The following is a 14,766-nucleotide window of genomic DNA, read 5'->3' as shown; positions in this document are numbered from 1 at the left end:
AAATGACTTATACATAATTAACTAAAAAAGGAAATAAATTAATGATATATGAGTAGATTTATTTATAAATTAAATAATAATTGAAATATAATAATATCTAAAATTTATAAATAAACTAATTAAATTTTTTTAAAATTTCTAAATAACTTTCTAATATCTAAATTATCCTTATTAATTTTTTGTACTCATTAAAATACCCTTATTAACTCCTACAAACATCAAATAAAGTGTAGTATTTGGATGTGTCATTGTTATACGGCAAAATTTTTATTTCTTATTCTGCTCAATTAATTATTTCAATATATAATCTTTGAATTGATAGGATTTTTACTTCTTAAATTAAAAATAAAATAGGATTATTGTAATATGAAGTGATTCAAAAAACTGTTTTTATTATTTAAAACATAAACTATAATATATCATTCACCGCAACTTAAAACTAATGTATATATAATCAAATCCTTTTAATCGAAAAGAGTGCTGAACACCACAACATTCCTACAACATCACCCACCCACGCACTGAATTCAAACTGCTCATCATTTTCAACCAAAACAACACAACTTTTTATGTACAAGCAGAAGAAATGCTGATCATAACTAGGCCAAGATAGCTCTATGCGGATTCCTATCTTGCAGTGTAAAAGGACGAGGTATCAAGATGAATTACCCAAAACTTTCAGTGCCACAAACTGCATTCAATTTTGTTGTCGATAAATGTCTGAATTGATGGTTCTCTTCCAAGAAAATCAGACAGGATTTCAATTGGATCCTTAGCTCCTCCAGGTGCCAATACCTACCAAGAAGTCAAATACTAACATATGACCACGTACATGATAGAAATGAGACTTAGATTTCAATATTTCTGTAACGGCTTGGAAACGAAGAAATGGGAAAGTTTCAAAAACAATAAACAGCATGGTGACATATAAGGTAGTTAGTACCTTGGTCCTAAACTGCATACCAACATGCTGGTTCAGAAGCCCATCTCGAAACTTTGACGTAAAAATATCAGCTGCAAATACCTATACATTTGAAGCATAGAAATGGTAGTTGTAAGGTGTACAAATCACTCAGAAAGAGATCATCCATGATAAATACTAACAATTATACTGCAGACCCCATAAAGTTTACTGTAATCTACAAATCTTATCTAGACAATAAAATAAAAGCATGCAAGAACGATAGGGTTGAGACAAACAAACCTCACTCCAAATACGGCTGTAACAAGCAGCTTCATAACCGATAGCACAACGTGGGAAGCATGAAGCTGGATTAGTTCCTTCTAACATTGGCAATCCCAACATTACCTACAAAGGCCAAAAGACGGAGGGGAAAAACAGAATGATGTAATTGCTCTCCTCCTAAAAGCACAAAGTACGAAGCAAGAACGGGAAATTTTACTTACCTTTGGATGAAGATGTTTGAATAACTCAAAAATGTCAACATTTTCAGCAGAATGTATAATTTGATCAAAAAGACCTGGCAGCCAAAAATATCTTTAGAGCTTATCTGAAGAGAGAGGCATAGAATTTTGAATTACAGCAGAAAACAGTCCATCTATGTTGAGGTGCTAAATTAAGAAAGTGCCTTTTTCTTGTAAACTAAATTCCTCGATCTCGACTCCATATAAAGACAGCTTCACTCAAGATATTTAACCGATCAATATAAAGCACCAAAATACACATTCCTAACTCAAAATGGAAGCAAACTTGTTTATGTTGCAATAAAAGGCACGAAGCATTTATAATCATGCCGAAGTAAGCAGTGTGGGCAAGAACCAAAAACCATGAAGAACAATTGCCCAACATGCCTGGGCGTAATACTCATGCTACCTAGAACAAAAAGAAACCACGATAAAGTACTGACTATTCTTATTATGAATTCTAATAACTCATATGATCCTAAGTCGCAATAAATACCCTATTGAATTTGGAAATGCTCTCGCCTCTTAAAGTTTTCTTCATGTTTATCGAACTGTAGAACTGTCAATTCTGGTTAAACTTAAAGAGAAAGACATCACATACCTGGATCTAATTCCAAAAACTTACCAAATGGGAAATGAAATGACTAACAGATAATAACAGATTTTTGAGTATCAAGGTCTCAACAGATTTCAGTAAAATTGAAATTTCTTGATTGATGACGAAGAAAGAGGCTTACAATAAAGAACTTCTTGCTTCAATTTAAGAGCCGAAAAGGAATAACGCCATTTTTTAAGTGATTTACATATTTCATCCTCAATGGGCATTGTAATATCCTGAAAATGATCATATCACAGAGATAATTTCAAGTAATTAGTTGCCTTTTAGATATTTAAAACACCATCCACCCATCTCAAAAAACAAAAAAAAGGCCCCAGAGAGACTGTGCACCATGTCTTCAAAAGCCACAACATTCCTTTCTCAATCCACCCAGAATATAATTGCATAAAACACATAGATGAACACCCCAAAATACAGAACCAAGCTCCAGCCAATCCATATACAAATGAATATCTGGCAGTAAGACATACAGATGCACAAATACATATGTAGAAAGTATGCATATGCAGAATCTGTCAAAATGAATACCTGATGGAAACCAGATATTAACTTCAATGAGAAGCTCTCATAGCACCTATATGTAAAAAACCATTATCAAGGAGTCTAGTAAGTCCAAAGGAAAAAGAAATAGTAGGATCTACAACCTACCAATTTTCAAGAACCTTAGCAGGGATCTCCACAAAGTCAGGATCAACACGCAACCCAGAAAATCTAGCAAACGATGCACGGTTGCATAGATGTTGGACCTATATCCCCCATAGAGAGTGAAATCCATATTATCTTCCTAAAACATCGAACTAAAATAACAATATACTTTCTACTACAAAAACATTATTATGAGCCAATGTAATGCCCCAATCATAAATGATAAAGCCAAGAAAATAATTTAGGGTTGAACATACCACATGGCCAAACTCATGCAAAAGACTGACCACTTCCGTGAATCTTAGCAAACTCGGAATGCCACCAATGTCGGTCTGCAATTGAGAAATTAGCAATGCCAGTGGAACCTGGGACAGAATAACTAATATGAGTCACTGATTTTTAAGAGCAGAGCATATCTTAGTAACATTTAAGCAAATTTATTCTACTCAGGTGCTCAAAGAAGATGCTAAGATAAAATAGTATAAATATTAAGCATGATCATTATGTTATATCAATCACCTGTCGTGCACCATTGAATGCTACTGAGCCATTTTGAAGAGCAACCACACAAGTCTGACCATATTTCCCTTCCCTGTTCCACAATGATAGCCCAATTTTCTCTAACTAGAGCAAGCAAAGCAGAGAAAAATAAAGAAGAAAACTCAAAGTAATATGTGAACCTCGTGTACATGTCGAGGTAGAAATAACCCAAAAGTTCACCAGAACTCAAGTCAAAAACAGAAAACATTCGAATATCACTGTGCCAGGCATCAGCATCTGCAATTTCCTCAAACCTTAAACCTGCAGGGAAAGGACAGCGTGTATGATACATACAAGACATAGAGATAAGCATTTTCCTTGACTATGAATTCATTTGAATGGAGTTGGGTAGGATTTCCACCACACTGATGCAGTCATTTTCGTCACTGGACACTCAGGGTTCCAGTGCCATTTTGCTGCATCACTGCAACGGGAATCCTACGACCACTCATCCACATGCAGCCTGCATAAGCCATATATGTGCATGTAATGACTTACCAAACAGATCCTGAAATATTTTGAAAATTCCAGATAAAACCAAATTGACAGGAAAGTACTGTTTCAGAGCTCCAAGGTCCAGATCAAATTCCTGTTGCTCAACCTTCTTTACATAGTACAGGAGATCTTCAACTCCAAATGGAAGCTCTCCTTCATCTTGCTTCTGATGACAAAACAAAGCAAATAAAACATTTCTTTGAAGGGGAAAAAAAATAAAAGGAATCAGCATATGGAGATTATGTTCTGACCTTTAACTCTTTCAACATAGCCAGCTCTTTATTGGCTAAGTCCGATAAACTGGAAGAAATGTCCTCTAAGAATTCCAGCACCTGACACATTCACAAATTCCTAAGAAGCAAATATTACATTCATTAACGAAGCATTGAAAAGTAATACAAAACCTAGATGCATCTTTAAAATAAACTTCATAACAGTGTTTTATAAGAATGCTATATTCCATAAAGCACAATCCAAAATTCTTCATAACAGTGTTTTATAAGATTGCTATATTCCAAAAAGCACAATCCAAAACTTCATTCTTTTCTATGTTTCCTAATGTCATCTATTTAAAATGTCACAACATCATGATTTTCTGCTATGTAAAGCTAGTTTTGCATGGTTTGGTCATATCACTCAGGAAATGAATCATTAAGATAATAATCATTTCAGGCGTCATTGTATAAACCAGCACATTCCTTAGGACAGATGAAAGGCGAGGAGGTAGCCAGCAAAATTCAGATTAAATTTCAAGAGGAAACATTGCATTTGGATTAACCATGTCAACAAAAAAGAGATCTAACTAGACTAGGCCAACAAAAAGTTTGTTGTGGTTAAAAAATGAAAAGGAAGAGAGAGGGAGAGGGAGAGGAAGAGGAAGAGACATGGCAAGATTTCAGTCAGATTACTAAAATTCATTATAAAATGAACTATTTACTTTTATTTTTTTAAAACATTAAGGTCAAAGCTGAAAGACATGGAAATTACATATATTATTCATGCAGCAAATAAACAACAAATATTCCCAGAAAATAAATCAGACCTTCGAGGGCGTCTTAGCCATTCTAGGATTCAAAGCATATTCTGCATAGTTTGAATAGCCAAGTAATCGAGCAAATTTGTGACGAGCTTGAACCTATATCACAAAAGAAAAGTTAACTTATTGGTCTTTTATACTCAATGCAAACTAAAGGCTATAATGAAACTTCGTATTGGGGTCCACATCTAGGGACATTGCAGCAATAGGCACTCAAGAAAGAATGAATGAATTAATATAACTATCCTAAAGTTGCTGATAAGTTAAAACTGTTGAAAACCAAGAATTTGTCACCACTTACTAGAACAGCCATTACATTTTAATTTATAAGTTTTAGGTGCTACCAACATGGTATTATGGTAAATATGATATTCTTAATAAAAACTTAAATCATAGAAACTCCCATGTCAATATGTTCATCCTACACTTTTCCCACTTTTCCTGGTAAAATGAGATTGGGCTACACAATGGTAGGTACCCTCTCCCATCCCATAAATCCTAATTCCTACCCTGCCACCTACAAGGTGAAAGCCTGGAGCTTTAACTTCCATAGCATCACCTTGAAGACAGTATTGCCTCTAATGTGGCATAAATTGCAAAACTAAAATGAATGGAAGACAATAAATATACAAATTGATAGTGTAATAAAACCGCCGCCCGCCTAGTTAGAGGGGGTTTTAAAGACCTAAATGTCAAAATGATACACTGAAAGGAGATTTAGTAGCTTATGCCAATACAAAATACTAGTAATGTCAGACCAACAAAGTAAAAGGGCGTCAATGAAAATGCAGCCCCTGGTCTGGATTTGGACCATCATTTCATTCCAAGTAAACATCATCTTAAAGAAACATAGAGGAGGGTCCCAAGGGAGAATGAAATATATACCAAATCTTCCAAGACAGAGAGATTGGCTTTTCCACATCTCTTTCCATATGCCATAGCTACTAACCTTCTTGTCTTTCCTATCTGCAAAGGCTCAGAATGTAAATAGGAAACTCCACAATAGTCATTCTCATATTTCAGTGTTCAGACAATACTGAAGTAATACAAATAAAAAACTTCATTAGATTTCAAGTCTAAAGCCATAGTGACAATTATGGGATCAAGTTGATCTTAACTTTCAGAAAAGGTTGAGTTGATGTTGCATGATATCAACATGCAAGGCCATGCATTTGTCAAATATTAACTGTGGCAGTGGTAATGTCCACTTAATTGAAAATATGCTGGATTTCATTGTCATGCTATTCTTGCAATATCAGAAATATTTTAAAAGCCAGTACATAAGAAAATTAATCAGGACTCCTTAACAATTCTGCAATTCAAGTACGTAATCGATCTCTGAAAATATTGTAATATTAATTCACCTTGTCAATTTGTGCAAAAACTTTTTCCAAACAGCAAGGGCACAGCCATTATCAACATATTGCCTCTTGCCAGCTGAATATTAATCAACTTCAATAATCATACCTTGCATAGCTCCAACACTGCTGCAACATGATGACTTTTCAATGTGACTCTGAACATCCCATTCTCTGCTTTTTCTAAAGTCTGCAAAAGAAACAGTGAAACAAAATTCATTACTATATTATAAACTGAGTCATTCAAAAAACTCTATCATAAGGTATTAAAATTTTGAATTCATAGTCTCTTTCGGGTAAGGAATAGCAGCAATATTTATGAATAGGTCAATTTCCAAAATGGTAGATACTTGCTCTTTGGGCTTCTCTGATGCTTCTACGATGCAGTACAAAAGCATTAGATTATGCAATTTTCACTTTAGATATTTGAAATCATCATTTAGGCATATTCTATTTTATATCCCCAACATGCACTGCCAAATATCAAAACTGAAATTATTTACAAATGTAATTGATTCATGTGATCAGTTAACCATCATTTCTGCAGAATGTTGAAGTTCAACAACTTAAGCATGAAATAAAAAGGGTATGTAATTAATTTACCATCAGAGGAAATCTATGACCAGCAGACCAGCAAAAAATCAAATGTAGAAAACTAATTGAGAACAGAACTTTTTGTTCAAATGAGACAAATGTAGAGTCCAAATTTTCCATATATAAACTAATAAAGTGAGCACAGGAGAGGAAATTAAATATAGAAAATGTAGAACCTTGAGAAACTCTGCTGGTAGTCCGGCTAGCTCATTCTCATGGAACAAAACAGAAGTGCTATCATCATTCAAATTCTGAACATATTGAAAGCTGAGCTCATCAATTTGAGCTTTCAAGCGTTGCACTTCTTCTCTTTTTGTTGCTGTAAGATTTAATCCATTCCGTTCAAATTCTTTCACCTGTCACTGGTCAGAAAGGAGTCAACACTATGACTGAACAACTAAACTTGTAACTAAATTTTAAGAAGATTCAAAACAATGAAACATTTGTGCTCTTGAGCATGGTACATTACAATATATAACCTCGTCTGGCCGTTCTTTCAGTATAAAACTTACTTTACCATTTTACTTTGTAGCCAACAGTATTTGAAAATCCCATGTCATAAGATGGGTAACAAACATGAGAAAGCGGAAATATTTCCCTTACCAAGCAATGAACATAGTGTCTTGCTTCTGGGCCCATCCACTCCCCTTTTGCAGCAAAAGCTTTGACAACACAGTATACATCTTCGCGTTTACTGATCAGCGCCCCAATTAAACAGTAAAAATGTTAGATTTGATTCTCGGTAAACAACTGAACAGTAGAATTTTCATATATACAACTACTAGAGTTCCCATATCTACAACTACTTACAAAGGCATACTAGGCTTAATTACAAAAATAGTTTAGGTTCAAAAAGAGCATTACCAACTTGATGAAACAATCTAAAAATATAATGTTATAACTTGATTCTGATATAAGTCATAAACAAGTGAACTAAACCTGCAGGAACAGATATGGGCATCTATTTTCTTCTCGGCTTCAGCGCTAGCTTTACGCACTTTATCTGAAGTAGAGACCAACTTAGGAACCACACATGATTGCACCAATGGAAACTGTTGAGCCTCCAATTCCGCCAGCGGTGATATAACATTCTTATACGTAACCTGACCGTTTTTAAAAAAAGTGATAAACATATATGAATTTCGAATTCTTATAAATGTAAAAATAGTCAAAAAGAGCATAGAGGGAAAAATTGAAGATACTGAAACTATGAAAACCTTATCAAGCGGTACTGAAGCAACGGCGTCATGAACTTCCTTTGATTTTGCTATGATTCGGTCAGCTAATTTTAGAATCTCACTCGCCGACAAATTAACTCGGAAATTACATCCCGGAAGGTCTAAGATAAATATATATATATCCTTTAATTACTATTTGTAAACGAGAAACAAGCAAGTAAAAGATAAATTGAGAAAAAGAAAAAGGAAATGACCTTTTCTCTTGGAGTTTCGCCGTTTGTTGATAGCGGTGATAGCAAGACTAACAGCGAGTGTGAGAAGAGCGGCAGCTCCGGTGAGTGGTATGATGTTACTTCCTTTCTTCAGTTTGCTGCTGCTCAGTTTTTTCTCACTGTTCCCTTCACTTTCCATTGCCTCTTGAATTTTTTTCCCCTTGGCTGTTTCGTTTAATTTTCTTTGGAGCCAAACACCAACTAAGGAGATGCTAGATTGGGAGGGAAATTTCCCGTCATTCAGGGAGCGGAAACAAAATAAAGAAATTGATGAAATTAAAACGGAAATACAAAATTGAGATTTTCGAATTTTTTTAGTTCTTTAAATCGGAACCGCGCAATGAGGAGAGATTATCGCTTTCGATTTTTTTAAATTGCTACAAAATGAAATGCGAGTCTTGATAGAACCGTAGATCTATCGTTTTCGATCGTTATGTTTCACGAAAAAGGCCGGCCCCTCTACAGAATTTGTGGCCCTAGATCTTGTCAGATTGCATCTGATTTGGGGAACTATACGAGTTTAAAACAAGCTTAGCCTTATAGGATATAAACCCGGTCCTGACCATTTAATTATGGGCAAAAATTATAAAGCTATTGCGTTTAATAACTTATTTCCGTCCTCTAATTTTACAAAAATAATAATTTTAACATTTTTATTTAATTGTTTTTTCGTTTTTAGTTTTTAAACTTTTTTATTTGTCAAACCACTCAAAATGGATAAAAAAATTATCTTTTGTTAACTTTGTTGACATGACATTTCATGTGAATATCATTATAGCAATTAATTAATTTTTAAATTTTTTTTAAAAATTTAAAATAATTTTAAAAAAATTAAAATTTATAAAAATTAAATATTTTTTATATATTTAAAAATTCATTAATTAATGATATGGCATAATAAAAACAATTTTAAAAAAATTAAAATTTATAAAAATTAAATATTTTTTTGTATATTTAAAAATTCATTAATTAATGATATGGCATACACAATGATGCAAGTTTAATCGCTAAAATAAACATAAAACTAAATGGAGAGCCTTTTTTTTTTGTAAAGTTAAAGGGTCAAATAAATCATTATGCTTAAAATATGTAATAACTCCCTCACTATTCCCTTCGTAACTTTTGGTATTTCGTATATGTACTTTTATTTAATCTGATTACAAAAAAAATACATATTTGTAAATTTAATTATGTAAAAAGTAAAAAATATATAGATTTGTAAGGTCACAATAATAATTTTTTAAAGGCTTTTGACATTTTGTTTTACATGTCTTATTTGTTAGTCCATTGTGGTACATTTATTTGACAAAAGTTATATAATTCAATACTTGAAGATAACAAAGTTAATTTTTTAGTGTTTAATTTATGTTTTAAAGTTGATTTGATGAAGACTTATATAATATATTTCAATGCAACGCATCTATGATGGAGGCAATGATGAATCTCGGTTTTCTGATGATCAGAACACTAAGAAAGTGAGGTTTAAAAAAGGATCTAGTAAAGTGGCAGCTGTTTTGGTTGTGGACCTAGATCTAACTCCGACTCTGTCTTAGAAGGACAAGCTTTTAGAAGGAGGTTCAGCCATTTCTGGTAAGGCAAGTGATAGATCTAACGGTGAAAGTAAAGGTGATTTGAATTGTTGGAAGGAGATGTGAGAATATCTATGGTAAACAGGATCCCAACAATAGAATTTTTAGATCGTATTAAACAAATTTTATTCAAGGAGGTGGAAATGACCATTGTCCTGAAGCTTTTGGGCCGGAGTATAAGCTATGCCGCTCTTCATAATCGGATTAGCAGTCTTTGGAAACTAGTAAAATCATTCCACCTAATGGATATAGAAAACAAATATTTTTTGGTTAAGTTTCAGACCACTAAAGATTATGATCGGGTGTTGACTCAGATACCTTGGATTATCTATAGTCAGTACCTAACTGTATAACCATAGGCTAAGGATTTTAGTCTGTCGCAACCATACTCGAGCGTGGTGATGGCTTGGATAAGGTTACCGGGTCTTCCGGGGCTTATGTACAAAAAGAAAATCCTTGAAGCTATTAGGGGTATGATTGGAACAATGGAAAAACTTGATTTTCAGACAAATAGAAAAATAAGAGGCCGTTTTGCCCAAATGGTAGTTTTAATAATTCTCGACAAACCACTGATTTCTCAAGTAAAGGTTAACAGCGAAGTCCAACTAGTGGAGTATGAAGGACTTCCAACAATTTGCTTTTCTTATGGTAAGTGCGGACATATGTAAGAGTTATGCCCATTTTGTAGATCTGACACGGGGAAAAGGAAAGGAGTAGGAGGTCGTGTACCAATGTGAGACTGGGGTTGGAGTAGAAGGAGTGATCGAAAGGGCAAATGGGCCGTGGATGATGGTGGAGAGGAAATCTTAGCATAGACAAAGAAATTCACAGGAAAAAGATCAGGTGAAATCAGGGAATAATTGCGAGGGTTCAAGGTTCATAATGCTAAGTGCGGCAGGAAAGATAAAAGGTAATAATGAAGAGAATGGTACTGTCTCTTGGGTGAAACGACCATTAAAAAGGAAAATAGAAAAATGATGGGTAGTAGGGCTAGGGCTAGAGTTAATGAGAAGACCAATGTGGAGTTGGGTTTTGGCATAGGTGCAGGTCGTAGGATGAATGAAGGCCTTGAAACCCATTTGGGGCCTGATAGGTAAGTTGGACCTGGTAGCAAGGGGAACACAGAATTGGGCCGCATATCTAGTGGGGCTTGAGCTAAAAAGATGGATAAGAGGCTTATGCAGTATGTTAGGCTTGGTCGCGTTAATGAGGTTTGTGTAAACATAGGTATAGCAAGTTCTAACTCTAATCTTTTCTTTGGATCTGTAGGTTCGGTCTAGGATAATTTGACCAATGGATTTTTGGATCTTGAATTTAAAGATGAAGAGGCTAGATTGTATAAGGGTGATATGGAAACAAACTCTTTTAATTTTTTCAGTATTTCCAGCTAAATCCTTTGTAAATGTCTCACATTTTAACTTCACTTTTGAAGGCATGGGTAGTGTAGATGTTCCATTGAATAGTACAGTCTTTGATCCGGAGAAATATTCGACGGTTACTATCAAAGAGAACTCTAACCCAAATAAAAGCATGTCCTCGAGCGTTAATGTTACTATTGAATGAGGCAAAGGTAATGTTGGAATTAAAAACTGTGGTGATAAAGGTGGCTCAGTTCGTATTGGACATAAGCTTAATCAAACCATTAGAGATCGTGGGGATCGATTTAACAAGCCAAAACCGCTCGAGTATCCTTGCCAGATTCTCTAAACTTTATGATCGAGTTAATTAGCACTCAATTTAGCAATGAGGTAGACAAAGACTCCTCAACCTTTGATGGAAAGTAGTTGGAGGAAGCCGGGCTTCCTAAGCAGTAAGATTGGTTTAAATTCTCTTTATGTTATTTTTTTATGGATTTATCTATTTTTTATTGGAATTGTCAGGGTTGTGCCAGCAAAAATTCTCCCCGTATTTTCCATGAATATAATAAGGAATATAAACTCGATATTGTTAGTCTGCTAAATACAAGAGTAAATGGTTGCAAAGCAGATAAGATCATTGCCAATTTGGGTTTACAACATTCGCATAGAGTAGAGGTTGTTGGTTTTTCGGAAGATCTTAGGTTGGCTAGAAAAAGTCTGTTTTAGTTGAGGTAATTCGTAATCAACCTCAGTTCATTGTCATTCAAGTTTTTAAGGGGGTTCAATCCCAGGTTGTGATCATTGTCTTTGTTTATAGAGGTCTTGATAGATAGAAAAGGAGGAATCTAGGGAGGGTCTTAGTTCGATCGTTGCACCTAGAGGTGTTCCTTGGGTAGCTATCGATGATTTTAATACTTTACTTTCATCTAGAGACAAAAAAGGAGGTAGACGAATTGGAACAAGGTGTCCTTTATGTGGAGAGTTCCTTGAATTGAATGATTGTAGGATTTAGGGTTTAGGGGTCCAACCTTCACGTAGCATCAGGGAGATAGTTTTGAAAGGCTTGATAGGGGGATTGGTAATGACACTTGGATTAGAGCTTTCTCTAGTTGTTCAGTCATTCATATTCCTAGGCTTAAATCTGACCATGGGCCATTGTTCCTCTTTCTGAAGTCAGTGGTTAACCCATCTAGGGGGTGCCCATTTAGATTTTTGGCCGATTGGGTGGAGCACCCAAACTTTTTGAATTTTTTCAAAGATAATTGGGTTTTAAATTTTAACATGGTCGAGTTTATCCACCAATTTACCATGAATATTAAAGAGTGGAATAAGTCTATTTATGGTCATATTAGCACCCGTAAAAGGTATTTATGCAAAAACTAGATGGGATTCAAAAGGACATGGATAGGTTGGGCTCCAATGCCTTAAGCCAATTAGAATTGAAGGTTAGGGAGGAGTTGAAAAGGGTGCTACATCATGAGGAGCTGCTATGGAAATAGAAAACTCAATGTGATTAGTTGTACCTTAGGGACCGCAATACTAAAATTTTTCATTTTCGTATGATTCAGAGGAGGAAACATAATTGAATTTCTACTTTGAAGAATGATAGAGGTAAATGGATTTATGATGATGAGAAACTTCAATCTAAGGCGCTCATTTTCTTCCAAAATTTGTATGGTGATCAACCAGTTAATTTGATGAATCTACCTCCTAGTTCATTTCCTAAACTTGATCAGAGTGATAACTTGTTATTAGGCAGAAAGGTTTCAACGGAAGAGATTGAGGCTGCTTTTTTCGACATGACTCCTTTAAAAACACTAAGGAGTGATGGTTTTCACGGCTTTTTTTTCTAGAGCCAGCCAGGAACTCAATAATACATTAATTGTTCTTGTCCCTAAGGTTCCAAATCCCGAAAGTTTTATGCAATTTCGTCTTATTTTAGTTCTTTATAAGTTGGTCATGAAAATTATTGCTAACTATTTCGTAATGGTTTTTCCTAGAATTATTAGAAAAAAGCAAGTTGGTTTCATCGCTGAGAGAACTATCATGGATAACATCCTTCTGGCTCAAGAGGTGATACATTCCATGAGGAGCAAACACAAGAACAAGAGGTGGATGGAAATCAAGATTGATTTGGAGAAGGCATATGATAGAGTGCGTTGGGATTTTATTAAAGCTTCACTTCAGGTGGCTGGTTTTCTGGAATTCCTTAGAAAGGTTATTATGTCGGCTATCATGAATAAGTCTAGACAGATTTTGTGGAATGAAGTCCCGACTTAGAAGTTCAATCCGACCAGGGATATTAGACAAGGTTGTCCTTTATGACCATATCTTTTTGTCCTCTACATGGAAAGGCTTCGTCAGTGTATTCATGCTTCCATTAATACAGGTAAGTGGAGTCCCATTTGTTTGTCTAGGATAAGACCTGTTGTAACGCCCCCGTACCCGAGACCGTCGCCGGAGTCAAGCACGAGGTGTTAACGGACTTAATTCATTAATTAAACAGCTCAAACAATTTATTTTAGAATTTCCAGACAAGCTGGCTAACTGCGTCACAGTCGCTAAAAAATCATATCTCGAGTTACAAAACTCGAAATCCAATTCCGTAAATTTTTCCTTACACTAGACTCAGATATCTACTTAATAATTTTTTTCTAGAATTTTTGGTAAGGCCAATTAGTACAGTTTATTAGTTAAAGTCTCCCCTATTTTAGGGTTCGGCTACTCTGACCCTTGTTCACTACGAATCAAATATCTTCCTGTACAGAGATCAAATGACTATGACGTTTGTTTCTATTAAAAATAGACTCAATAAGGAATCCATAAATATAAAATGTGAGTCCTAATTATTTTTACACAATTTATGGTGAATTTATAAAGTCATAATAGAGGATCTAGAAATCGCTCTGGCCCTATTTCACCAAAACGTAAATATCTCATAAAATAAAACTTTTTTTTATCTATTTTGTTTCTTCCACATGAAAATAGATTCATTAAGCTTAAATTAAATATTTTATTCATCATCTAATTCTATTTCTACTATTTTTAGTGATTTTTCAAATTCACGCCACTACTATTGTATGACACTGTTTTATAGCCAATTTCACCATTTTATGGTTTTCCATGTAGTAGGTAATACATTAAGCATACATAACACTAAATATAAGTTTTGATTAGCCATTCCAGTAGCTAATCATCAACAAGAATTTCCACATCACTCATTCACCATATCATAAGATTATATACACAAAAGGATTATAATGCTATACATGCCATATTCCCAAAATATGCAAGCCACTATACCGAGATGATCTGTTGATAGTGTGAGCGTGCCTCCGACCGTCTTGATCTCCAAGACGGCTTGTCACAACTACAAGGAATGGAAGGGAGGGAGTAAGCATAAATGCTTAGTAATTTCACATGAAAATAGCAAGTAACATAACCATGCAATAATACGAAGTCCACATTTGCATAATATCACCAAAGCATTCATATCATATTTCTCATTCATGATCTTACCATATTATTGTTATATTGAAGTCTCAACCCGAGGGTTAAGTACATACCTGTACAAAGTATCTGTTCCACAACACTTACCAACTAGTCACTTTCATCTCGAGAATTCTTCCATTTCACTAGAATTTTACTCGTTAAACA

At 34.6% G+C, this 14,766-nt stretch overlaps 1 protein-coding gene across 1 annotated transcript; it reads right to left on the bottom strand.

Annotated features, from left to right (window-relative positions):
• Positions 1-372: 372 nt before the first annotated feature.
• On the bottom strand, positions 373-8,561 carry LOC107886507 (probable thimet oligopeptidase). The gene is made up of 20 exons (XM_041098636.1): positions 8,145-8,561; positions 7,930-8,051; positions 7,652-7,815; positions 7,316-7,406; positions 6,889-7,068; positions 6,228-6,308; positions 5,646-5,726; positions 4,767-4,859; positions 3,976-4,056; positions 3,728-3,890; positions 3,370-3,490; positions 3,209-3,281; positions 2,947-3,054; positions 2,693-2,790; positions 2,573-2,618; positions 2,163-2,259; positions 1,408-1,481; positions 1,205-1,309; positions 944-1,024; positions 373-795 (listed from the first exon to the last, which is right to left on the bottom strand). Exons 1-20 carry the CDS (start codon positions 8,299-8,301, stop codon positions 679-681), a joined length of 2,133 nt encoding a protein of 710 aa, XP_040954570.1. The 5' UTR covers positions 8,302-8,561; the 3' UTR covers positions 373-678.
• Between the last annotated feature and the right edge of the window lie 6,205 nt (positions 8,562-14,766).

This window comes from Gossypium hirsutum, chromosome A03 (genome assembly GCF_007990345.1).
Source record: "Gossypium hirsutum isolate 1008001.06 chromosome A03, Gossypium_hirsutum_v2.1, whole genome shotgun sequence".
Taxonomy (NCBI): Eukaryota; Viridiplantae; Streptophyta; class Magnoliopsida; order Malvales; family Malvaceae; genus Gossypium; species Gossypium hirsutum.
The sequence above is the reverse complement of the archived record's forward strand: the minus strand, read 5'-3'. Positions and strand labels throughout refer to the sequence as shown.

What these genes read in the sequence shown, in the direction of transcription:
- LOC107886507 (XM_041098636.1), bottom strand. Translation starts at nt 8,301, where the DNA reads ATGGAAAGTGAAGGGAACAGTGAGAAAAAACTGAGCAGCAGCAAACTG. An exon ending in CTTCAGTACCGCTTGATAAG is followed by an intron (nt 7,816 to 7,929) that starts GTTTTCATAGTT and finishes AAAAACGGTCAG; the next exon opens with GTTACGTATAAGAATGTTAT. An exon ending in TAATATCTGGTTTCCATCAG is followed by an intron (nt 2,260 to 2,572) that starts GTATTCATTTTG and finishes GATCATTTTCAG; the next exon opens with GATATTACAATGCCCATTGA.